At 37.3% G+C, this 26303-nt stretch overlaps 1 protein-coding gene across 2 annotated transcripts; it reads left to right on the plus strand.

The window, feature by feature from the left end:
• The first annotated feature begins 1178 nt into the window (after nt 1-1178).
• aox6 (aldehyde oxidase 6) lies at nt 1179-25520 on the plus strand. Of its 2 annotated transcripts, none has more exons than XM_059327990.1 (35): nt 1179-1264; nt 3195-3252; nt 3360-3456; nt 5099-5207; nt 6735-6861; nt 6966-7027; nt 8264-8341; nt 9050-9130; nt 9364-9508; nt 10904-10996; nt 11092-11243; nt 12366-12459; nt 12579-12691; nt 12812-12996; nt 14079-14241; nt 14680-14763; nt 14864-15033; nt 15115-15241; nt 16363-16485; nt 16624-16720; nt 16914-17038; nt 18921-19054; nt 19134-19221; nt 19494-19580; nt 19653-19844; nt 20806-21033; nt 21121-21216; nt 22337-22465; nt 22558-22632; nt 22739-22791; nt 22870-22984; nt 23062-23127; nt 23880-24068; nt 24182-24349; nt 25257-25520. In XM_059327990.1, the coding sequence occupies exons 1-35, from the start codon at nt 1211-1213 to the stop codon at nt 25290-25292; spliced, it is 3993 nt and encodes a 1330-aa protein (XP_059183973.1). In that variant the 5' UTR covers nt 1179-1210; the 3' UTR covers nt 25293-25520. The 2 variants fall into 2 exon arrangements, with proteins under 2 accessions (XP_059183973.1, XP_059183974.1); XM_059327991.1 differs by having other exon boundaries at nt 12582-12691.
• The last annotated feature ends 783 nt before the right edge of the window (nt 25521-26303 follow it).

Below are 26303 nucleotides of genomic sequence, written 5' to 3' on the forward strand. Positions count from 1 at the left end.
CTACATGCATGTGGCTTAAAATGCAGCTCCTTTTGTCTGCAATTGTCTTTTTTATAGGCTATGTGTAGATTAAGAACTTGCCAGGTTTGCTGACTAGTATTTACTGGCAGAGCAGAGTGCAGGTTAATTATTAAGAAATATAACTTGTATAACATGTTGCAGAGGAAAATATATAAGCTGCAGACATATTCAGTTTTTGTCGAATTATTTCTTGTATTGCTATCATTTAAAAAAAAATCAAAACAACAGAGAGCAGTGATTAGAAGCGCAAAAAGTACATTTATTATGGTAAAAGCATTAGACTATCTAAATGATATTGACATTCTTCAGTTGCGTTTTTTTCTGCTCACTTTCCGATAAAGGCAGGTTGTTTAAACAGGTCAGATAAGGTAAAGCTAGGGCGGATTCTTGTTGATTGATCAAGTCAAAGTGATGCAGCGTGGTGGGACAGGAAGTTAACAGACCATACATCTAAAATAATAGCCGTTTCACATTTATTCATAAAAAAAATGTCATCAGAAAATCAACCAAAAGCTTTCATTGTGTATGTACATTTATTGATTGGATTATCTTTTATATTTAAGAAATGTAAGTTTTGTGAAACAAACAACCAGAAATCAACAATTTATTTTCACCTTATCTTCACCTTAGTGAAGCCAGAATCTTACATAGGCCTACACTATCTAAAAAGACACAATCTTTTTTTTCCTCACTGTCTGACATGAAATCAGATTAAACATTTCTTGTTTTAGGTCAATTAGGATTATTAGAATAATGAAAGAGATATTTTTTAGACAATGTAGCAAATAGAAATAATTTTGGTAATCCTAATAGACCTAAAACAGGAAAAGTGATTGTCATGTCATTTCATGTCAGACAGTGAGAAAAAAAGCATAAACAAAAACAAGCTATTTAGATACGGGTTGTTATAAGTTGCAAGTGTAAATTTAATTTCTTTAATGGTGTTTTCTTATACTTCTTTTGTCTTTGTTTTATCCATTCTATTGTCTGTGTATCTGTTTCCTATATCTGTTTTGTATATGAACATATGATAAATAAAGTGAATAAAACCTTCTGCGTAGTTGTGGACTTTTACGTTGAAATGTTTTTAAGCCTCAATTGGCTTTACTTTGAAAGGCTTGACAGGCGGAAGTCTCGAGTGACAGTGACTTTTACGTTTTGTGTTGTTAAAATCGCCTGCACTTGAAAAATGTCTGCAGAGGAAGTAGGAGATATTTTGTGCTTCTTTATCAACGGGAAGAAGGTCAGTTTAAGCATTTTATAAACTCATAAACAGGTTATAATGCTGTAGGTAAAAGCAGGTATCCAGTTGTTATTGTTGTTTTCGTAAAGTGTCATAACAAATGTCTGGTTTAAAGCTACACATGAGTTTTCGCTGCGTTCAAAGTCCTTTTGACTCAGATGACCCTGTCAAAGTAAAACTAGTCAAGTTAAGTGGCGTTGTCTCGGAAACTGTAACTCCTCGCAGTTTGTGACGGAAACGGCCGATTGGTTTACCAAATCAGAGCTCTTCTCTGCAAGTGTTTGCCACTTTATGTCATCACACCACAGACTGGATCACACCTGAAACACATGTCGTCACCCTGTTAAAATAATCACCTAACTCATTTTTTCAAGTTTTGCAGGAAACACAGAAAAACTTCACCGAAAGTGTAACATATGACATTTATCGATCATTTCACTCAAAAAGGATGTAACAAAGGATTACTGTTGGCATAGTAGATAGGTAACAATTTATTTTGAAGGTGTCTACATAAGAGTCACACAAGCCTGTCAGAAACATGACATGACAAGTATCATGAGCATTAATGTTACTTCATAGTGTCATTAATGTTCATGACACATCCCATGTCATGTTTATGACACGCTAACATATGCCTAAGTCACATTTTATTTTGTGACTTGGGCATAATAAATGCGCATAAGTCACACTCTTGACATAGGCCATTATCTTAAAGGGGTAAAATCACATGATCTGATCAACTGAGGATGTAGGAGATTCTACCATAAGGTACCGATTATCTTAACAGTGTGATAAAAACAAAGTTGGACATAGGTTACTTGTTGAACAGCACACACACAAACACAAAAAAACTTACACTAGGATACATTTTGTGTTGTACAGATATCACTGTGAACAAAACAAAACTGTTTTTGAAAGATTTCCAAAAGTTATATTTGGTCAAATAAATGTGTTAAGCACTGTATATCGAATTATTCTGCAAATGTAATTGAAAAGTTTATGTCATAGCAATAATAGATTCCAGAGTTCACAGCATTCTCCTCAGAAATTCAAATTTTCCCTGTGTGTTTTCAACGTTATAGTAACTTTCCTTATTGGCAAAAAGTAAGAAATGAGCAAAACATTAGATGAATGTTAGTGCTACATTTTGCCTCATCAACTCAGAATTCAATGCATCCCCAAATGGAAATGAATCACAATGAGAACCTAGAGAAGCAATAAAATAAGCTTTTAAGACCAGATGCACAAAGTAAAGTTAAGGTACTTTGTCGCACACTTTTTGCATATGATCCAACTGGAGTGGAAGCCATAGTATTGCTCACTAGGGCTGGGCGATATGGACCAAAAGTCATATCCCGATATATTTAGGCTGAATATCGATATACGATATATATCCAGATATTTTCATCGCAAATTGAGAGCAAATGTTCAGTCAAAGTCAAAGCCAGATATGACATGTCACAAGTAGTTTTATGAAACCGTTTATTTAAGTGAACATAAATACTGTATAACAACAGGAGTACCTCTAAAAAAAAAAAAAAAAAATCAAAACTCCATAAAGTGCACATTTAAATTAAAAAATATCTTAAATAAAATAGCCTATGAAATTAAATAGGCCAATCTTTTCTAAAATTAATATATTTACATGACAAAAAAATAACGAACATTACAAAAGAATTAAATATGACAAACCCTAGTAAGGACAGAATGTATATATAAAGAAAGAAAACTATATCGATATATACGCAATATGGTCTAATTCCATATCACATTTTAAAATATATGGATATTTTTTTTATATTGATATATCGCCCAGCCCTATTACTCACTTATAAAACACTTGCAAGTGAGGAAAGAATATAATTGTCGCCTGATGAAACTCAACGAAGGTTAAGGAGGAGATTAAATGTTTCTCCTTGTGTTTAAACAGGTAACAGAGGACCATGCAGACCCTGAAACCACGCTGTTGTCCTTCCTCAGAGAGAAGTGTATCCTTCACACCACAAATCAGATTTTATGATTGAATTTAATGCTGATGTGAGCGTGCCCAACAGGTTTCAACACCCTCTGGTTACTTCCTTGACTGTGACCTCAGTGAGGTTAACTGGAACCAAGTATGGCTGCGGCGGTGGAGGTTGTGGGGCGTGCACCGTCATGGTGTCCCGCTACCAACCTGCCACCAAAACCATCATGTATCCTTGACGATAAACAACATGACCATGATGCTCGGCTCTGATTGGCCGAGACATCGTCCGACCAGTTGTAACCTCATATAACTCACTTTTGTATGTTTTTTTTGCTGATTTTCAGCAGATTTTTTTGTAGAAAAATTGATAAACAGCCAAGATATTATGTGAAAAACTGACAAATAATAGTCAATAGCATTTCCATCCACTGTTGTTTTTCCCTTTATGGCTTCATCTTTTGATTAGCATTGACAAAATATCTTGTAAACAAGCTTCGTGTTTGACCTCAATTCAAAATGATTTATTTTTAGTTTAGATTTAAATTTTGTTTTGTTTTTATTCTCATTATTATTGACCCAAGATCTTTCTTGTTTGTCAGGGTTTCGGGGTTTTTTTTTTTGTAAAAATAAATACAGTCATGGAAAAAATTCTTAGACCATTGGTTTCTTCAATTTCTTTTTCATTTTAATGCCTGGTACAACTAAATGTACATTTGTTTGGACAAATATAATGATAACAACAAAAATAGCTCATAAGAGTTTAATATAAGAGCTGATATCTAGACATTGCCCATGGTTTTCTTGATAATAACCAAAATCATCTGCAAGAAAACCATGTAAAATGTCTAGATATCAGCTCTTAAATTAAACTCTTTTGAGCTGTTTTATTGTTATCATTATATTTGTCCAAACAAATGTACCTTTAGTTGCACCAGGCATTAAAATGAACAAGAAATTAAAGAAAACAAGGGTGGTCTAATCATTTTTCCATGACTGTATGTTTAATGAAATCTTAAGATTAAGAGGTAAAAATGAAACTACCTTGTCTTTTGCAAGTGCCTTTGTTATTTCAGGAAAAGAGTTATTATAATCAAAGAGGCACTACAAGATTCACAGTGATGCCATGTCACAGATGTTTAAGAGGCTTTTCATCTGATCAAAAGACTAAATGTGACCAAAGGACCCTTTAAAGGTTTGAAGGATCCTGTTATTTTGGCTCATTTTCAAGAGATCTTATGACATTTCTTCTACTCGTGTTTCTGATTAACTGGCAAACTGTGTCACATCTATGTTTATAGTGTGCTTTCGACAAATGTATAGATTGTTAACAAACAGAAAATCCCTCAGGTTTCCCCCCTGACAGGTAGCAGATGCAGATTTCTCCTAAAATGCCAACAGTGTGAGTTACAACTGGGTGCAACAGACCAGAAAATTAACTAGTTCAGCCATGGACATGGTTAAATTCCAACATACCAAACACTGTCGCAGTTTTATTGACTTAATTAGATTTTAAGAGAACAAGAGGGAGTCTGATTGTGACCTGGTAATCTGCCAAAGTGGTTTGGACTTCCATAAGAATTATTAATATATCTGTTGTGGTTGATCTGTCATTTCCGTTCCTGGCACCGAAACAACACAGCATCTGTTTTATTCCTTCATTCTCTTGTAGCAGAGGAGGAGATAATTTGTCTCAAGCACACACATCCAAATGTAAAACAGACGCTGGACAGACATTACAAAACATACTTATAAAAGTAAATCAGAGTAGCAGGAGTGGTTGCATCAAAGCAGTTGTAGTACAATTGAGAATTACAGAAGTATACTGAAATGTTTTGACCCTTCAGTAGTTTCCTTCACCACGCCATCAGACATTACTCAGCCAACGCCTGCCTCCTGCCGCTCTGCCAGCTGCACGGAGCCGCTGTCACCACGGTGGAGGGCATCGGCAGCACCAAGACCAGGATCCACCCTGTGCAGGTCAGTGCCGGGACGCCTCAGTCATGAGCATCTCAGTGTCCTGTGCTGAGGCAGTACAGACCATCTCATTTAATTTACACAAGGATTCTGTTTGAGTCATTTTTCTAAAATTTTAGTTAGTTTGGACTAGAAAACTGATCACAGACTCACAGAACATGTGCCTGGTACAACTAAAGGTTTCTCATTTGTTTGGAAAAATATAATGATAACAACAAAACAGCTCATAAGACCTGATATCTAGACATTGTCCGTGGTTTTGTTGATAATAACCAAAATCATCTGCAAGAAAAACATGGAAAATGTCTAGATATCAGCTCTTAAATTAGACAAAGATTCTGTTTTGTGAGAGTCGTTTTTCTAAAATTTTTGTTAGTTTGGTCTAGAAAACTGATCACAGACCCACAGAACATGTGGTCTGAGTGATCCTAACACAAGTGGACAGCTCTAAATACAGGTAAAACACCATCAGGATGCGTTGAGATTGGAAGTCAAAAACCACATTCGGAGATGGTTCAGGCCACATGTGTCCACATTCAGATAGTAGTGAGAACGGGTATGTGACTCTGTCCACATTAGGGACCGCCTACTCAACTGCTGCCACCTGCCTGGGCGGAAATATGTACTCATTACGTTATCTTTACAGTATAATCTCAGTTGAGTTAGACAGCAGCTGTTCCACACAAATCTACTGTAGTTTCATCTCATCCAAATATCCACTTTTCCTCGCCTACACTGTCAAAAATAATCTGTTTCATTTACGTTAAAATACCGGCAGCTGTGGTTGCCAGAACTTCACTGTAAAAAATACAGTGAGTGGGTTTTCTGTATTCTAAATTTAAATGTAAATATCAGCAAAAACTGTAATTTCGACTGAATATTCAGTGTAATTAAAAGTGTCTACTACGGTGATCTACTATTTTTAATTTTAAGCCCTATTTCTGATGTAATTTGACAGTGTTTTACTGTTATTTCTACAAACATATTTTACAGTGTACGACTGTGGGAGGAACATACAAACTCCACACAGAAGAGGCCGAAGTCAAACTGATGACCCTCTTGCTGTGAGGCAAGAGTGCTAACCACTACACCACGTAGCCCGAAGGTGTTAAAATTACTATTAAATTACTTCCTGGGGCGTCCCGGTGGCTCACACTGGTAGAGCGCTTACCATTAAGGCTGAGTCCTTGCGGAGCCGGGTTCGAATCACCCCCTTTCTATCTATCACTTTCAATAAAAGCAAAAATGCCCAAAAATAATCTTTTAAAAAATAAATTACTTCTTCAATAAGAAATGAATTAAATATGACCATATTTCTCATCTACTTTTTGTGGCTGCTGGTTATCAAAAGGTTGCCTTAACGGTACGGTTCATTGTGTCCAGTTGCATAATTGAGGCCTCTGTTTCCCAAAGTTCAAGAATAAAAGTGTATGAATCCTATCAGACATACAGCGCCGACCAAACTTCCTGTTAATGTATTTCAAAACTATTTTAAAGCTCCCTAAACTGTGTCTGATGCTGTGTTTGTAGGAGCGAATAGCGAAGGCTCATGGCTCCCAGTGTGGCTTCTGCACCCCAGGGATGGTGATGTCCATGTTCACTCTGCTGAGGAACAAGCCTCAGCCCAGCATGGAGGACATTACTCAGTCTCTAGCTGGTTTGTTTGCTTGTCTTTTCCCTGATATCTATTATATCTGTCTTATAAAAGGCTCAGAATTAGCACCCAGTCCCATCCTCATATTATGTGTTGTTGCTTTTCAGGTAATCTGTGTCGTTGTACTGGATATCGGCCCATCATTGATGGCTGCAGGACCTTCTGTCAGGTACAAAGCTCAGCACCTATAACGATATAACGATATAACTTTCAGGAATAATAAAAGATCAGATTGCTTTATGACTGACTGTAACTTCACCTGTACACAGGACTGTTTATTGTTTTAGTTTCAGATCTAATAGGCAAAAAAGGAAAAATGACAGCCATGAGCTAGAACCCTGCATGGATATGTTTTGACCATGCACACGATCTCTATTAATTGTGAAAAATACGGTGGCCCTGAGAGCTCACAGTGCTGCAACTTAAGAAAACACATGCAAATACACAAGCAAATTGAGAAAACATCTTCATCAATTTGACAACACAAGCACAGCATTTAGAAAACGCGCTGCAAAGACTACAACACAACACAATAAGAAAAAGCGCTGCAAATAGATTACAGCACAACAGAAGTGGTTCCAGAGGACACTTAAAAGTGATGCACACGTCTGGACACGCTTGTGATATTATCACGTTATTTCAAGATGATGATAATTTCACAATATGATCGTTATAACCAACATAGTGTGCTAATGTAAGCGGCCAGTAATAGCATGCTAACATTAGCCAACGATCAATAGCGTGCTAACGTTTGCCGGCTAGCAAGACCAAGACCAACACGGCGCTGTGACAAACTAAAACATGTATCATTAATCTATTTGATTTGTTTAACTGCAATGTGATTGATACGGGCTAGCCGGCTAACGCTATATATAAAGTTATAACATGAAATTATCATTAGCTTGAAATAACTTGATAATATCACAAGCTTGTCCAGACGTGTGCGTCACTTTTAAGTGTCCTCTGGAAACACTTCTGTTGTGCTGTGATCTATTTGCAGAGCTTTTCCTTATTGTGTTATGTTGTGGTCTATGCAGCGCGATTTCTAAATGCTGTGCTTGAGTTGGCAAATTGATGAAGATGTTTTCTCAATTTGCTTGTTGTTTGCGTATTTGCATGTGTTTTCTTAAGTTGCAGCATTGTGAACTCTCAGGGCCACTGTAATAAAACCTGTTTAGGCACTACATTGACTGGAAAAAAGTGCTTTGTTGTGCCGAACAACACATAATGAAAGTGAAAAATAAACTGTATATTCACCTCAGATCTGCATCAAAACTGAAACATAACTTCTATGCCATCGATAACAGCAAATACAGCAGAAAAGGCTTTAACAGCACTGAGTCCTTTTGATCTGTTAATTTAAAAAAGAATGTGTTATAATAAGTGTTGCAATAATTTCCATCAGGAAGCTAACTGCTGCCAAAGCAATGGAGCCAAGGACTGCTGCCTCAATGGAGAGGGAAACACTGATGAACCAGAGCATGTGAGTTCATGTGATTTCCCTTTTTCTGCTTTTTCTTGCTTCCTTCTCGGGTTTTTAGTTATTCTTGTGTTTTTGATCTACTTTTATTGGAGGGGGGTCTTAGGAATTGGCTATTTATTTTCCCCCCCATGATATCACTAGGACACATTGAGAGAATTTTGTCAAACTTGACACAAATGTCCATTTGGATTCAAGGATGAACTCATTATATTTTTGGTGGCAGAGGTCACTCACAAAAATAGGTTTTTGGCCATAACTCCAGAATTCATACACTAATCTTCAACAAAATTCCAAACAAAAGTCAAGTAGGATTTTGCTGGTGAAAGCTCAGGGTCCCTGTGACCTGAAAAAAAACATATTTTTTTCCAAGAATTCATGCTCTAATTATGACTAAACTGATTGATTATGACACTTTATATTTTACAGGTCAAAGATCAACTTCACTGTGACATTATTGTTGCACAAGTTTGTGCTGTTTTTGTTTATATATAAGTCTGGACAAACTGTTTTGGCTCATTGGCAGTTGTGCAATTCTTCCCTGTTGTGTATCATTGTCCTTTGACACATTTACCTGTCACACCCTTCTCACACATTCTGAGGTTTATCTTGGTAGAATTTCATCTGTTATAATGCATTTCTTTCACTTCACACACCATTTACAACCATTTAATGCCTTTTTCCTCTCTATGCACTCATGATGTGCTCCAGGGAGAGCCACAGTTGTTTGACAAGGAAAAGTTTTTGCCACTGGACCCGACACAGGACCTCATCTTCCCGCCTGAACTGATTGTAAGTCATGAGATGTGTCACACACCAACAAGTTTCCACACTGGACACACAGTATTAACTCACACAAGGTCATTTGAGGTTTTATGTAACAGATTGCTCTAGTATCAACATTTTATTACTTATCATCCAAAGTTGAATTTTGATGTTGCATAATTATGTCAAGGCTAAAGATACTGCTACCACAAAGTACTTTTAATAGTAACTGCACTAATAAAATAACACTTTCCCCACAGCTGATGGCAGAGACAGCAAACCCACAAACTCTCACCTTTCGTGGGGAGAGGATGAGCTGGGTGTCCCCCGTCTCTCTGGACGAGCTGGTCCAGCTTAAGACCAGTAACCCTAAAGCTCCGCTGGTGATGGGGAACACCAACATAGGTCAGCTGTGAAAACCTTTCGCCAAGTTTTAACTGTTCCAATTGAAGTTTATTACGAAGAAACAAGCCAGAGTCACTTTTTTCCTTTTATAGGATTTAATTTGAGGTTGTTAACTCAAAGACATTGCCAACTTACCTCATGATTTACACAGTTGCAAGCTGTGAGAATAAGGGAAAGCTTTTGGGAGATGCTGGTGGCTTTTTTTATTGTGTTCATTGGCAGTAATATACGACGGCGTATTAGGACTAAGTATGAAAAAAAAAATACGGATCCGAGGGAGGGGGGTAATATTTTGAGAAAAAAGTGGCAAATTTAGGAGAAAAAAAGTTGCATATTTACAAGGTTTAAAGTGGCAAATCTGCGGGAAAAAAGTTGCAGATTTACGAGATTAAAAGTACCATCCCTGCTTTCTGGGCGGCGTCTGTGGTGGGTTCAGTTTCCTTGACAAAGACAAAACACTATTTTTCAGACTTTTTTCTCATAAATAAATCAATAAATCTGCGACTTTTTCTTCTCCCCTGGATCCGTATTTATTTATTTTTGTCATACTTGGCCCTAATACGCCGTTATAGTAATACAATTTATAAACCTTAATTATTTAAAGGAAAGGCAAATTTATTTGTATAGCACCTTTCAACAACTGGGCAATTCAAAGTGCTTTACAGAAAACATTAAAAGCATTAGCAAGAGACAAATATAAAATAACATTCAAATATAATATTTTAAGACTGAAAATGAGCAGATAAAATATTTAGGAACATTTTTTTAAAACTACATTTAAATATAAAAATTTTAAATTGAAAGTGAGCTGATAAATATTTTCAAAAAATATCAAATCAGTCTTGATTTAAAAGAGTTGAGAGTTGCAGCAGACCTGCAGTTTTCTGGGAGTTTGTTCCAGGTATGTGGAGCATAAAAACTGATTCTTAATAAGCTGCAGATGTCTGATCGACTTTAAGTTCAAGCAACTTTTCCGCATTAATTGTCCAAAAACAAGACCTTTTTTTTTGTTAAAATGCGTAATTCGACTCCCTGTAAAAAAAAAAACCCTGAATGATAATCACTGAAAGAATCTGGCTACAATTATGATGAAAACATCACACATGATCTCCCGCAACTTAAAAACTCCTTCTTTTGTTATCGTTTTAACTGTGACACCCGTAGCGCCATAAATGATATATTGTGTGCTGAATTCCAAACTAAGAAAATGGGATTTCTGTTATCACCAAATAAGAAAACGCCTGAATAGAGTGGATGTTGTGTGGTCATAAGATATTGATTTATGACCCATAGATAAAATCATGTGTTGTAATTACAAACTGCTGATATGTTGCTCTATATTTTCCTAGCTGTCCCAGTTTAACTAAACCCTGGTGTCTCTGCTTTGTGTTGAAGGTCCAGATATAAAATTCAAAGGCATCCTGCATCCGCTGATAATATCTCCAGCTAGAGTTACGGAGCTGTTCCAGATCACTCAGACACCGCAGGGTGGGTAACCCCTGTCTGTAGTTCACATTTTGATGTGAAAAAAGTCAAGCAATAAAGTTGCAGTGTTGCTGGTTGACCTATTGGCTCCTCTGCAGGTGTTTGGGTGGGAGCTGGCTGCAGTCTCACTGAGGTTCGGTCTCTTTTGGAGAAGCTGGTTCCTCAGTTTCCAGAAGAGAAGACTGAACTGTTCAGAGCCCTGATCCAGCAGCTGGGGAACTTGGGAAGCCAGCAGATCCGTAACGTTGCTGTAAGTGGACTTCACTCCAACTTTACTAATATATAAATCTTCAACCAGGGATGTTTGGCATCAGGTAAAAGTTCAGTATGGAGATTTACAAGAATTTCAAATTAAATCAAATCAAAATTACTTTATTTATCCCCGAGGGGAAATGCAGTTAGTCTGTTAGCTCTTGAAGAATGGAAAGCCTTTGGAGTTTTGGACAGCAAAACCCATTACATGTACATGTTCACCTCTATATTTGGTAGAGGTGGGAATCAGATAATGAAAATTCTCAGTCTATTCATCTCACTTCAGTCTTTTTATTTCTCTAAAATGAGAGTCAAACCAAGACTGACCAACAAAGTATTCAGTCAAACTGAACTGAACTGATATTAAACATGTATGGACGACAACTGCAGCATTTTATTAACATTTCCTCAACTTTAGGCTTCACTGCTCTGGATTTTTTTTTAATGAAACGTAAAAAAAGCCGAACTTTGCTGTGTTATTTCGACAACTTCCCGACACGATATTCTGGCGCACATGTTGTTTCATATGCTTCCAGTATCTCCAGCATATTCTTAAAAGTGAGCCTGCGACTGAGCGGCCATCTGAACTCAAAATACAGATACTTAGCGGCCATGAGTCTATATAATTTTGCCCGGCAAAATATCGCAATAATGTGCTGTATCGATTTTTCCCCCCACCTCTATATTTAGGGGACCTGGCAGAGAAAATAACAGATATTTTCTGGAAATACTGACAGTAGCAACAAAAAAAGCAATCACACATAAATGGTTACAAACTGATCCACTTACAGTAGACAGAGATTCATGAATTGGAACGACTGACTTGAAAAAGATTGTAAAAAGATGTATATATCACCAATTGAACAAAATGGACATTATATTGGAAGAAATAAAAATGGTTTTCGCCGCCCCATTGTTGGACTGTGTTTTTATTTCTTAATATATATTTTCAAAATGAAAATCTAAGTTGTAAAATATATATATATATATATATATATATACATATTTATAATTAAGTTTCACCAAAATCAGTGACATAGACAGTGCTGTGTAAGACCCAGAAATCATGTTAATCTATATATTTGATGTGTGTTTATTATTATTGCTTTTGCATATTTAGTCTCTTGGGGGCAATATCATGAGTGCGTACCCAAACTCAGACCTGAACCCTGTTTTGGCTGCTGGGAACTGCAAAGTGAGCGTCATTTCAAAAGGTAAGTTTATAATTTTTGTTTTGTTTTTTGAGATATGAATCGTAGAAACATATGGGTTCATATCAGACATGTTTACTCTTCTTTACTCCTGATTAACAAGCAGTTTTGTCTGCATCCAGCAGGAGGAAGACGAGAGCTTCCTCTGAATCATGATTTCTTTGTGAGCTTTGGAAAAACCATCCTGAAGCCGGAGGAGATTGTTGTTTCTGTCTTCATTCCCTTCACCATAAAGGTACCAATATTCTTCCTGAGAGAACTCTAATAAATACATTCTCACTACACTCCCACATAACAATTCACAGGAGTTCTTCGCCAGCTTCATGCAGGTAGAAACTTTTTGTCCGTCCTGCAGGGGGAGTTTGTTCGAGCTTTCCGCCAGGCTCCGAGGAAGGAGAGCTCCTTTTCCACTGTGACGACCGGGATGAGAGTGTTGTTCTCAGAGGGGTCCAGGGTGGTCCAGGATGTCAGTATTTACTTTGGAGGAATGGGACCGACCACTGTTAGTGCCACCAAAACATGTGCGTCAATCATCACAAGGTCAGAGCCATGTGAATCACTCAAATTCAGTCTAATCCTTATTTATATACAGTCTTTGGTCTAATCATGATTTAGGTTTGCTGTATTTTTTTTTTATCAGAAGTGGATTTGCAGTATCTTTATTCCATCTTGCTTTAAATCTTCACTTCTTGCTATTTGTTTCCTTTCTTTTCTCCTTTTCCTACCCTCTGCTGTCTTTCTGTCTTATTTGTGTCCTCTGTTTAGTTCAATGTCCGTCTTAATAAAGGACTACAGGCTTCAGACTACAGGCTCATTTGAGTCATTTGTCTTGTGATTAATGCTGCCTTTAATAGTTTTTTTGGGGGATAGTTTTGTTTTCTTTTGAGTACCCTGTGGGCCGGACTGAAATGGTCCGCGGGCCAGTTCTGGCACCCGGACCGTAATTTGCCCTGTGAGTGTCAATCAAAACCAGGCTCCGGTCCTATCTATCGCAATACAAAATGAGACTACTTTTCACTTGATTTATTACCTCTGAAAAAATTCTTGTTGCAACATTATGGTCTCAATTGCTAGTTTCAGTATTATGATAATTATGTAAACAGATGATAAAGAAGCTTATGATTTGGGACGTGTCTACCTTTGACACCATTGAAAATGTCTTGTTCAGTTCTGTTGTACTAAAAGACGCTCCAAGGAGTCGATGTTAATTTTTTCCAGTAAGTAGCATACATTTTGTTTGAAGGATATACCCTATCAACTTTTTTTTTTTTGTCACTCCTGTCTGGTATTTATGTCCTTCTCAAAAGAACTCAGGGATGGACTAAACCAGAATTAGTCTTATTTGACCTTAGAATGTGACATTTACCAAACTAAACTTTGTTAAATGTCACATGCCTGTGTAAAGGGTAGAGCAGTTTCTTATTCTCTCCACCTTCCTTATCTCTCCTCCCTGCCTGTCTCCATAACTTCTTCCACCCACCTCTTTCTTACTTTCTTTTTACTCTCTTGTTCTGTGTATATTCTATCCACTTGCTCTCTAACTCTACCTCAGCTAAGCATATTTATCTTCAGTATAGACAAAAATAAAAGAAACCAGACATGACCCAGAGTTTTTCCTTCAGGCCTTGGGATGAGGAGACCCTCAGCCGAGCCTATGACGTCCTCCTGGACGAGTTAGTCCTCCCTCCTTCAGCTCCTGGAGGAATGGTGGAGTTTCGCCGCTCTTTGACTCTCAGCTTCCTCTTCAAATTTAACCTAGAGGTCCTGCAGAAACTCAGAGAAATGGTAGGTAAAACATATGGCTGGGCGATATGGATCAAAAGTCATATCCCGATATATTTAGGCTGAATATCTATATACGATATATATCCCAATATTTTTATTGCAAAGTGAGAGCAAATGTTCAGTCAAAGCCAAATGTGACATGTCACAAGTAGTTTTATTGAAACTGTTTATTTAAGTGAACAAAAAAACTGGATAACTGGATACATTTTAAAAAAATCAAAGCTCCATAAAGTGCAAATTTAAATAAAAAAATGTTTTAAATATAAATAGCCTATTAAATAAAATAGGCCAATCTTTTTCTGAAATAAATATATTTATATGAGAAAAGAATCGATACATCGATATAAGCGATATGGTTCAATTCCACATCACATTTTAAAATATATCGGTATATTTTTTATATCGATATTTCGTCTTACGAAGAGTTTCTGTGTACAGACTGTGATTACAGATGGGCTTCCTGAGAAGACACAGATCCAGGCTCTACCTAGAGAGATCCAACATAGCCTGCAGGAGTTCCAGGTCAGAAAAAGTCCTGCATTCAGAGCATTTTCAAATTGAATAGGACAATTATATTACCCACTGTAAAAAAACAACAACAACCTGACTGCCTATTCTTCAGCATGTGTCAGAGGGCCAGAGCGACCAGGACCCGGTGGGTCGTCCCATCATGCATCGCTCTGCCATCAGCCAGGCCACAGGTGAGGCTGTGTACTGTGACGACATGCCCCATACAGACGGGGAGCTCTTCCTGGCTCTGGTCACCAGCTCACGAGCACACGCTAAAATCAAGTAAGGAGATGAAAGAATGATCTCTGAGACAACTTTTTGTGTTCCTACACTCCTCGTTTTAAATGTTGTTTTATCCAACAGAGGGATGGATGTGAGTGAGGCTCTGCGGCTTCCTGGTGTCGTCGATGTCATCACGACCGAAGATATTCCTGGGATGAAAACTCGTCCAATGTTTGGTTATGAAGAGGAGCTGCTTGCTCAGAACGAGGTAGAGTGTTTGCATAACCCTCTTGCTATGGTGTGTGTGTCATTTTTTAATCTTTTGCATCACAAAGGACATTTTCGGCTATTTCATTTTTTGTCTGTAGGTCATTTTGGTGGTGTTATGCATATGGAAAAATATGTTTTTTAAATGTATTTTGTTCTGTAAGTTCAACTACAGCTCCTATAATTAGTCTATAATAAACTGTGTAGCCAAAATCCAGACATTCAGATACTTAACCCTATAAAGCCTGAACCATGAAATAATTGCCAGAAAATTCTATTTTTTTTAAAAACCTGCTGACAAATAAAAAATATATATATATATGAATTTGCATATATGAATTCTAATTTGTATCATATTTGATACATCGGGTCTTTTTGTGCAATTTGTTGCTCACAGTTTGTTTTTCTTGAACTAACAAAAACATAAAACCTAATATTTTTAACCAATTAAAACTTTGACTTTCCTTTTAACATTTTCCTAAAACATACAAAATATATTTTTTTCCATATAACACAACATCATACATCTGCTGATATAAAGCTTTCATGCAGCAATGACAGATCCACCAGTGGAACCAGCATTTCATTTTTGCTACATCTGTTATTTTTGTGCAGTTTCAGTTAAAAAAAAGTATTTCTTTGAATTATTCGAGAGATATCTCAATTTTACTCTTAATATACCTAATTATGTCAGTTAAACTTTTACCTAGTTTACCTAAATGAGAAAAAGACTGTATGTTGCTTTATTTAATGCATAATGTATGAAATGCAATAAAATGACAACTGACAAATTTTCAAATAAGTTATTGTGTAACAAATATGATACATTTGGCTTTATATGGTTAAGGACAACATATCACATGAAACCCATTAAAAGCACACTTTGTGTGTCTTACTACCAAATGCAGTTTTCTCATGTTTGCCCTATGGGACAAATACATGCAATTTTCCTGGTTTCCATTAGAGTTCATGTTGTTTTCATTCGATTATGGAGAACCACATTAAAGTGTTTAATGTAATGCATGAAAGCTACATCACCAGTGGAAGCCAACAGCGGGAGCCTGCTGTGATTATCTCTCTATTACCAACAGTTTAATCGCCTCCCTTGCTGTTTTACTGCAGGTGTCCTGCGTCGGTCAGATGGTATGTGCAGTGGTTGCTGATACGAGGGCTCACGCCAAACGAGGAGCAGCAGCTGTGAAGATCGAGTATGAAGACCTGCCTGATCCGGTTTTTACCCAAGAGGTCTGTGGCTCAGCTGTAGCTGTTCTCAAACAGATCCAACACAAGACAACATTAAATCATTTATAAATGTATGCTTTTAGTATGAATTTACTCTTTCTACACCCTCTTACACTAATACATGTATTCTCACTGTGACAGGAAGCCATTAAGAAGTCGTCCTACTTCGAACCTCGGCGGATGATTGAGCAAGGAAATGTGACTGAAGCCTTTAAAACTGTTGATCAGGTGCATGAAGGTAAAAGTCTATTAATAAAAGAACATAATTCTGCTGAAACAAGCTGGTTTAATTGAAATCGGATGAGTATTATTTATTAAATTTCAGTTATTCAGTGACTTTGCAGCCTGTTGGAGTCACATTCAAACTGTAACTCATCCTGTATAAAACCAAAGTCTTTTCACCTCACTGTGTTTTGTCATTGTTTCCTCAGGTGAGTTTCAGATGGGTGGCCAAGAGCATTTCTACATGGAGACCCAGAGCATGCTGGTTGTTCCTGTAGGTGAGGAGAGAGAGTTCAACGCTTATGTCTCCACTCAGTGGCCAGCAGGGATTCAGGTAATACACAGATAATTTGATTCAAGTGGAAACAGATAAACTTTCAAAGGGGAATTATTGTTGATGACGCTGTTGCAAAGGCCGCTTTTAAAAACTGCATTTGTTTCCAAATTTTCATGAAGAACTACAGGGCGCCACTAGCCTGGCTAACACCAGACCAAATCTCATTTGAGGTTTGGTCTTGGCACCACCCGTTCTTTTCTCCGTAGAGGAGGTGTGGTTTACGATCCTCCAGAGCCGTTTATTGGGTGCTTAGAATGTCTATCAAAGCATCTGTAGGTAGCTCTTAGCCAATCAGATCAATTATACCAGATGACGTAGTAGAGGAACAGAAATGGATGGTTGTTGTGTGTGTGTCTGTGAGAGAGTGTTGTTTGCTGCTTTGCTTCTCCAGTTCTCGCTTTCTGCAAGATTATTTATTTTCACGCTTTATTCCCCCTCATGTCATTCAGCCACACACATCCACTGATTTATAGGGCAATAAACAAGCTGCTGCCGGTGCGGCGCTAATAGTCCCTCTACCGGTGATCTTGCTACGGGCCGGGGGACAGCGGAGCCACCAAGAGACCTTTCGCCTTTCAACTTTCACTCTAAACTATTTAAAACACCATCTACAGCTAAAGAGAGTTTCGCGTCTGCAGCAGCCATGTTGGATCCGGAAAGCTTCCAAGTGCCGAGTAGTACGCGTCATCGTCTCACCGTCCCTCCCCGCTCTGTGATTGGATCCCTAAAACAGGGCTAAGAAACTGCCGTGGTTTCCAGACTGGATGGAGGTTCGAAATTAAATTCGAGCACGCAAGGCAGTCTGGGTATACCCAGGCTAGGGCGCCACAGGAATGAGTTCTTAAAACTGGAAGTAAGTTAGCATTTTAGCGCCATGGGGTCTAACCTCTCAGACTCAATGAGGTTTTTGAATGGGTTGGTGGTTAGATGCCTGAAATAAGGTCTGTGGTTAACACAAGTTGAATAGATGTTCACGTTAGTCAATACCTCCACTTGTGAAGTATTTATGTGTCCTTAAAAAGGCGGTTGCTAACAAGTGGCTAAATTGGACTACAGTGGTTGTCGGGGACATTAAACGTCATCACGCTGGACATGGACAGCAACTCTCTCACTAGTCCGTTTTACAGTCTCTAGTCGTGTTTTTTAGTGCTCTTGCAAACTCTTGTAGTTGGTAGATTAGGTTAATGAACAATTTATTAGGATACGGATGCGCTAGCTCGTCAAACTGCTGGTTAGTTTGTCAGAGAGTGTCTGAAGCTAACGGTAGTGATGTTTAAGTAGTGTGACTGTGGTGTAATTCACTATAGCATAACATTAGCTTTTTACTTCTGTCGGCTGCAATAATGCCTCAAACATCACAAAAGTGGTGTTCATTTGCTAAGATTATCCTGCTGAACAAAACGTGTCAGCATCAGAATTGCGTGTTTGCCACGGAGCTTTTTTTCTTCAATGATTGGCCTACAAAAATGCATAATTTCGTTTGCTCTCTAAAGATGTGTGTTTCTTCAGTTCCAAAAACAAATGCTAATCCTGGCTTCCTCCTATTTTTCTTTTGGCTGCTGTCTTTTGCATCAGTATGAACCCAACATAAACAGACTTGGCTGTGATTTGATTGCAATAAACAGATAAAAAAGTTTGCTGAAGTAACTACAACATGATGCCGAACAGGGAAGTCCGGCAACGGCACAAATTTCTTTCAATTCTTTATTAAAAACAGGCTGGTTCTTAACATATTCTCATAAATGTGTTATTTTTTAGACTCAAAGTTTGATTTTGATGATTATAAAAAATGTCTGATAGTGATTATAACAACATTTAGATTGACGTAAGAGAAAGAGGTTGGGGGATTATTTGCTTCATCTTATTTTCTTTGCTACAGGAAGTAATAGCGCAGACGTTGGGCATCCCATCCAATCGAGTCACCTGTCACGTCAAAAGAGTAGGCGGGGCTTTCGGTGGGAAGGTCGTTAAAACTGGGATACTGGCTGGTATTACCTCTGTGGCTGCGTGGAAGTAAGTCACAGTGAATTTACCTTTACCTTTACTTTAACAACAACATTATTCATCATTCATTAATTAATTTCCTGTTCAGGACCAATCGTGCAGTCCGCTGTGTCCTGGAGCGAGGAGAGGACATGTTGATCACTGGAGGCCGTCACCCTGTCCTGGCAAAATACAAAGTACAACAAACACATAGGCTTTTATTGTGGCGAGATTCTAAAGATGCATTTTTAAATCAGACTTCAGGGTTTGCTGATCCCCGAGGGGACCTAAATGACATCTGACAGGTCACAAGATCATTTGAGTAATAAATAAATGTTTAAATACTGGATACTTCTTTTACATTAAATGTTTTGAGAAGGAAATTCTGCGTCACTCCTTCGTTGAACTGCTAACAACTAAGGCCATACCTGTGGTGATAATTAATGTGTTTGTTTGTTGTTTGTTTCAGGTGGGTTTCATGAATGATGGAAGGATCGTGGCTGCAGATATTCAGTACTACGCCAACGCTGGCAACGCTGTCGATGAGTCTGTTCTGGTTAGTAAAATCAGTTGTGTTGATAATGAAGTTACATAGAGAATAAAAAATTAATTTTCCTCTTTCTTGCAGGTAGCAGAAAAAATTCTGCTTCACATTGACAACGCCTACAATATCCCCAACCTGAGAGGCCGTGCTGCCGCCTGCAGGACCAACCTGCCCTCCAACACCGCTTTCAGGGGCTTCGGCGTGCCCCAGAGCCTCGTGGTGGTGGAGAACATGGTTAATGATGTTGCCATGGCACTGGGGCGCCCTGCAGACCAGGTCATATTCCGTGCAATATGCTTGATTTTATTTACTGTGGATATCATTCATCTTTGTGCCTCACTAGGGACATTTTAGCTTTTAAATTATTTGATCATTTTGGCTATGTTAATGCATATGGTTTAAATTCTATATAAATAAACAGTGTTGCCAATAACACAAAAACACATCACTTTTTCGTGATTTCAACTTTTTTTTCTCTCATTTTGAATAATTTCTCGTGACTTTGACCAAAAGGGCACAAATGTTGCACAAATGGATCCCATTAAAACTATCATTTTTGCAGTTTTTTTACCGATAGATGGAGCCAATTCTCAATTTTGTCCCATGGAGCAAATTTATACTATTTTCCTGTTTTGCACTAGTTATTACTGCTGTATTATCGAGCACTGGAGTGTTGGATGCAATGTCTCAAAATCAATGTTTATTTATTGTTATTGGGGATTTATGTGAAAAAAATTGAAACTTGGGAATTCACAGGATTTTAATTTTAATGATTGACATCACAGAAAGAAACAGAAAACAGAAAACAATTCAATAAAAAAAATTTCTTTTTTTAAATAGGAAGAAAAAAACAGTGGCATTGTGAAATAAGACTGGCATTTAAAGCGTTAAAATTCAGAAAATTAATGAAAATTTAGTAGTTATTAACAGGACTGAAGTTGTTTATATTTAATGCAGTGAAACTGTAAAATAAAAATATTCTATATATATTATAATATATTTTATAGCAGATTTAGAGAGGGAAAAATTCTCTCTTTGAGGTAACAAGTTGGAGGATTTTTTTAAAACTCTGCACAAAAAATAAAAATGCATTAAAAATAAATCACATTGTCCCCTTTAAGTGTAGGTCAGGTGTTCGAAAAGCTAAAGGACACAGACACTGCACAATATTTTATTTTCAACAGATGAACAGTAACAGCACTGTATTACTTATTCCTGCTTCTTAATTCTTCGTCAGATCCGTGAGATCAACATGTACAAGGGGCCGTCAATCACCCACTACAAGTTTGAGTTCAGCCCAGAGAACATGCATCGCTGCTGGGACGAGTGTAAGGTCAAATCTGACTACAGCGCCCGCCGCAAAGCTGTTGACCAGTTTAACCAGCAGAACCGCTGGAAGAAGAGGGGCATTGCCATCATCCCCATTAAATATGGGATTGCATTTGCAGAGAGCTTCTTAAATCAGGTCTGGTGGATTCAGTTTCAGTTATGCACTGATAGAAAATGTCTTATCTCTTTAAAATTGACTGTGATTTTTGTGTGTGTGTATAAGGCTGCAGCCCTGGTCCACATCTATAAAGACGGCTCTGTTCTGGTCACTCATGGTGGGACAGAAATGGGTCAGGGAATCCACACCAAAATGCAGCAGGTACAGTGACAAAGCAGGAGAACCTCATGAACCTATTTGATCTGTTAGTTAAATGTTATGTTACTGCTCCACCTGTTGGTTAGGAACATAAACATGCACAAACTTAGTTCCATGAAAAGTTCCGTGAATGAACAAATCAAGATAGATGATTAAGATTTATTAATTCCACAAAGGGGAAATTCAACCTCTGCATTTAACCCTTTTTTTTTTTACGCACAAGTGAACACACCATGCAAGCACATTACTGCACCAAGGGAGCTTTGTGGGGTTAGGTGCCTTGCTCAAGGGTATTTTAGTCCTTGACCGGTCAGTCCTGGGATTCAAACCAGCGACCCTCTGGTTACAAGCCCAATTCCTAACCTCTAGGCAACGGACTGCCAACATGATCAGGTTTTTGGTCACAACTTTTTAACAAAGTTGTAAGAACAATCCAGGCACTGAAAATGTACTACTTTCAAACAGGAACACCAACAATGTCATAAATAATTGAAACCTTTATGTCTTAATGTGTCACAAGGGTCCCACAATAAAGGTATGATAATAATATAATTAGTGTTTTGAGAAAAAAGTTGCAAATTTACTAGAAAAAAATGGGGGGAAAAGCAACTTTTTTTCTCGCAGATTCACCACTTTAAATCTTTTTAAATCTGTGCATTTTTTTCTGATAGATTTGCCACTTTAATCTCGTAAATTTATTTCTCAAAAGATTACCCCCCTCCCCCAGGTCCGTATGTTTTTTTACACATTCCATTCTGGCTGTATGTAATATCCTCCAATATTCTCTTGGGTTGAAATTTGGAATTTGCAAGTATTTCAATGAGTGCCCTATTAAGGGTTAACCGCTTATCTGCACTCGGGTTGCGACAATCCATGATACATCAGCCAAACTAAAAACTCAAAGTAAATGGTCAAATAAAAGATTTTGGTTTTTGGAAAGGTTTCTGTCATTTTCTATAGTTCTTATCACGCTGATGTTTGTTCAAGTGGTACAGCGGTACTATAACGTCATGATTGGCGGCTGTAATTGACTCGCAATTAGGTTAAAAAAAAAAAACTAGATCGGGACATCCCTAGCTGGTGTTCCCTTCAAGCTTCAAGTTTGTTTCTTGTTTGCTGTTAGGTGGCAAGTCGCGAGCTTCACATCCCGACCTCCAAGATCTACATCAGTGAAACCAGCACCAGCACTGTTCCCAACACCTGCCCCTCTGCTGCCTCCTTCGGTACTGACGCCAACGGCATGGCGGTCAAGGTAAAGTCAAGTATTCCATGTTCTTATTTCAGGGCTGATTGAAAAACAAAAATTATACTTGCAAGTATTATTTTAATTTTTCTTTCCTTCAGGATGCCTGTGAGACTCTGTACCAGCGACTGGAGCCAATCAGGCAGAAGGACCCCAAAGGATCATGGGAGAGTTGGGTACGATTTTATAAGAAAGGAGAAAAAATGGATGTTATTCTGTGGGAAATTTTTAATCTTGGGTTTAAATGACAATGGCAAAAATCTTTCTCTGATTTGCATTTAGGTCATGGCTGCATTTTTTGAGAAAATCAGTCTATCAGCTACTGGATTCTACAGGTACGACAGAAGTCATCGTGGTCTGATTGAATTTGTTTCTCTGTGAAGTGACAGTAACAGCTTCTTGTGTGTCCTCAGAGGTCCGGACCTTTACATGGACTGGGACAAGATGGAGGGAAAGCCTTACGCTTACTTTACATTTGGAGCGTGTTGCTGTGAGGTGGAGCTGGATTGCCTCACAGGAGACTACAGGGTGAGAACTGAACCTTTTTCCTCTCATTGTAAGAAAAGGGAAAGCTTCAGAACTTGAAAGTTTTTTTTGTCTCGCAGACACTCAGGACAGACATCGTGGTGGACATCGGTAGAAGTGTGAACCCCTCAGTGGACATCGGCCAGGTGAGTCTAGTCTGTTGTCATCTATAAAAGCAGAAAAATGAAAATACGTATACCTTATCATACACATGTGAACAATGTTTCTAGAAAGGTCTGTGTATATAAATCCAAAATAAAGGGGAAAGCACATTTGCACTTGATTATTGTAATTTTAAAATGTCAAATCTGTTTTACTGTTAATATATTGTTGATGTCCATATTTTCTGTGAAAAAAAGAAGAAGAAAACTTTTTAAAATATGTTCAATTTCTGTGATATTAACATTTTTACAAATGTAAAATAAACTTTCTCTTTCAAAGTTTTGCAGGATCACAGGATTTAGTCATTTAAAAAAATTTTTTTACATGATCTGGTTAATGCTATTAAGATATTTTCAATATTTTGTCATGAAATAGCACTTTTTTTGTTTTTTTTATTCTGAGGAGAATGTTAATAACACGTGATTTGACCATTGCAAATTTGTTTATCAGTTTCTTGAATTTCTGGTTATGATATTTAAGAAATTCTGTTAAATTACTAAAAGCTCATGGGGCCCATAAGATAAAGTGTCTGGAAAAAAACCAAAAGGTCTTTTTATAATTCTACAGCAGAAGTTCACCAACTTGTTTGCTTGGTTGGTTCCCTTTTTCTCAACTTTCTCTGCTTTCTTTACTGTTCTTGGTTTCCACCATTGTTTCCTCCTTCCAACCACAATTTCCTTCTCTCTTCCCTCTTTCTTTCTGTCCTCCTTTCTTTCTCTCTCCCTCCTTCTCTCAGATTGAAGGAGCGTTCATGCAGGGTTTGGGTCTCTACACCATGGAGGAACTGAAGTTCTCCCCCACTGGGGTCCTGTACACTCGAGGTCCGTCCCAGTATAAGATCCCTGCGGTCTGCGACGTGCCGCTTCGCTTCAATGTTTACCTGCTGTCTGACTCCTACAACCCCCACGCCATCTACTCCTCAAAGGTCAGAGGTCATGATGTTTATTGGTTCTTTCTTTTGGCAGCCTCATCTCAGACTCCCTTGTCTCACCCTCTTGAATTACTAATAATGTTTTGGATGATTCTTTGGCTCTGCAGGGCATTGGAGAACCCGTCCTCTTCCTGGGCAGTTCAGTCTTCTTCGCCATCAAAGACGCCGTGGCCGCAGCTCGCTCTGACTCCGCTCTGGTTGGCCCGTTTTCCCTCGACAGCCCAGCCACACCAGAGAGGGCCTGTCTAGCTTGTGCCTCCCCTCTCACTCAGAAGGTGAAAATGCTGAAATACTGGAGTTCTTGCTCAGCTAGTAGTGGTTAACATTGTTTGAGTGTTTTTGTTTATCAGCACCATTTACTTTGATTCATCCAATATTCACTTTGCCAATAGCAACATTTTTAGATACTGGCAGTTTGTATTTTGTCAGATTTCTTTCAAAATGTTCCTTTTGTTAAGGTATTAAATCCTTCAAAAGAAGGAATTTTTATTTTATTTTATTTATTTCATTTTTTTTAAGGCAGGGTGTCCCACTGCACTTAGCCTTGTGACTCATATTTAAAACGTGTCAAAACTGGCATAAAATCACATATTAATATTTTTGTACACTTTCACTTTCACTGCATCATTTTTTGGCATTTAAATGCCATTTTATATATATATATATATATATATATATATATATATATATATATATATAAAAACAAAAACAAAGCACAAACAAATCAAAATGTAATGTAAAAAAAATATTAATTTTGTGTGTTGTTTTGACATTATTTGACATTACATTTTGATTTTTAGTCTTGTAGAGTAAGTCAAACTTAAAACAAAAATATAAACTTCAGATAAATTATTTGTTATAAAACTTTGGAAACATTATTTCAGTCAATTATTTCTCCCCTTTAATAATACTATTTGGTGTTGTAGCGGCCCAAAAAAATGTGCCAACAATATAAAATACAATACAAATTTAGACTGTTAGAGGTAAGAAATAATTGGCCAAAAATAACTTTTCTGAGGAGTTTCTTTTTTCTAATGCTATCAAATATAAAAGTTTACTTTTTACTGCATAAAAATCATTATTATCTTAAGAATTCCTCATCAGTGTCAATTACAAATCAGATTATTCATCATTTGTTTATCACTTTATAAAATGTTTTTGTTTGTTCTATTTTGTTTCCAGATTCCAGCCAGCAAACCAGGATCCTTCAAACCATGAGCCTTAAACATATAAAACTAAATCTGTGTTGTTGTTGTTGTTGTTTTTTATTGTTTGATCAAAGTAAATCTAGACTGACTGTAAACTGAATGTACCTAACGATAATGAACAAATAGTGATTTTACTAATACTGTAATACTAATTTTGCACATTCATTGATCCTTCCATATCACCATTTTAATAATAGAATAACAAAGAATTAAACAGTACTTGAATACATGTAATAAACCCAGTCTCTCCTCTGTTTTAATTCAGTAGCAGAACACAATCATAGTAATCATAATAATAATAGTAATAGTAATCATAACACAAATTTTCACAGTTTAGAAACAATTATAGATTGCCTAGTGTCATTGTACTAACACAGATTTAGCTTCTTGTGGACCAAGGCTCATCCCAGCAACTCGACAAGGTGTTCTAAAAGGTAAAATTTCTCTTTTCACTTTTCAAGGAGGAGCTTGAACTATGGTGTGGAGGTTTTTTTTTTCATTTGACTACCACTTTGGAAATAAATGTTTTGAATCAGGATTTGTGCTAAGTTGAGTTGTGAGTTATTCTGCTTTTAAATTCCAAAAACAATCAACCAATCAGACTTTATTTGTATTGCACATATTATACAAATAAAATGTAACACAGTGCTTCATGCAGTACAACGACCCGACTCCACACACATACACACACACCCTCAGCCCACTCACAAACCAAGCAATAAGAAGTAATAAGACCAGCACTCAATAACAATTAAAAACCAGAATTGAGGAAATCTTTAATCTTATCAATTTACAGTAAGGACACTACAGAGGCAGCAACCTATACCAAGAGGTAAAACAAATTATATTATAACTCAAAAACAATTTTATGTTTAAAAACACATGTTTTTTATGTGAAAAACATTTATTTATTTATCTTTAATTCAACTTTAACTCAAATATATTTGAATAAAGTCAGAACTCAAATATTTTTTATGTGTAAAAACCATTTATTTATTTATCTTTAATTCAACTTTAACTC

This window comes from Centropristis striata, chromosome 24 (assembly GCF_030273125.1).
Source record: "Centropristis striata isolate RG_2023a ecotype Rhode Island chromosome 24, C.striata_1.0, whole genome shotgun sequence".
Taxonomy (NCBI): Eukaryota; Metazoa; Chordata; class Actinopteri; order Perciformes; family Serranidae; genus Centropristis; species Centropristis striata.

What these genes read in the sequence shown, in the direction of transcription:
- aox6 (XM_059327990.1), top strand. Translation starts at nt 1,211, where the DNA reads ATGTCTGCAGAGGAAGTAGGAGATATTTTGTGCTTCTTTATCAACGGG. An exon ending in AGTGGCCAGCAGGGATTCAG is followed by an intron (nt 17,039 to 18,920) that starts GTAATACACAGA and finishes TCTTTGCTACAG; the next exon opens with GAAGTAATAGCGCAGACGTT. An exon ending in CTGTCCTGGCAAAATACAAA is followed by an intron (nt 19,222 to 19,493) that starts GTACAACAAACA and finishes TGTTTGTTTCAG; the next exon opens with GTGGGTTTCATGAATGATGG.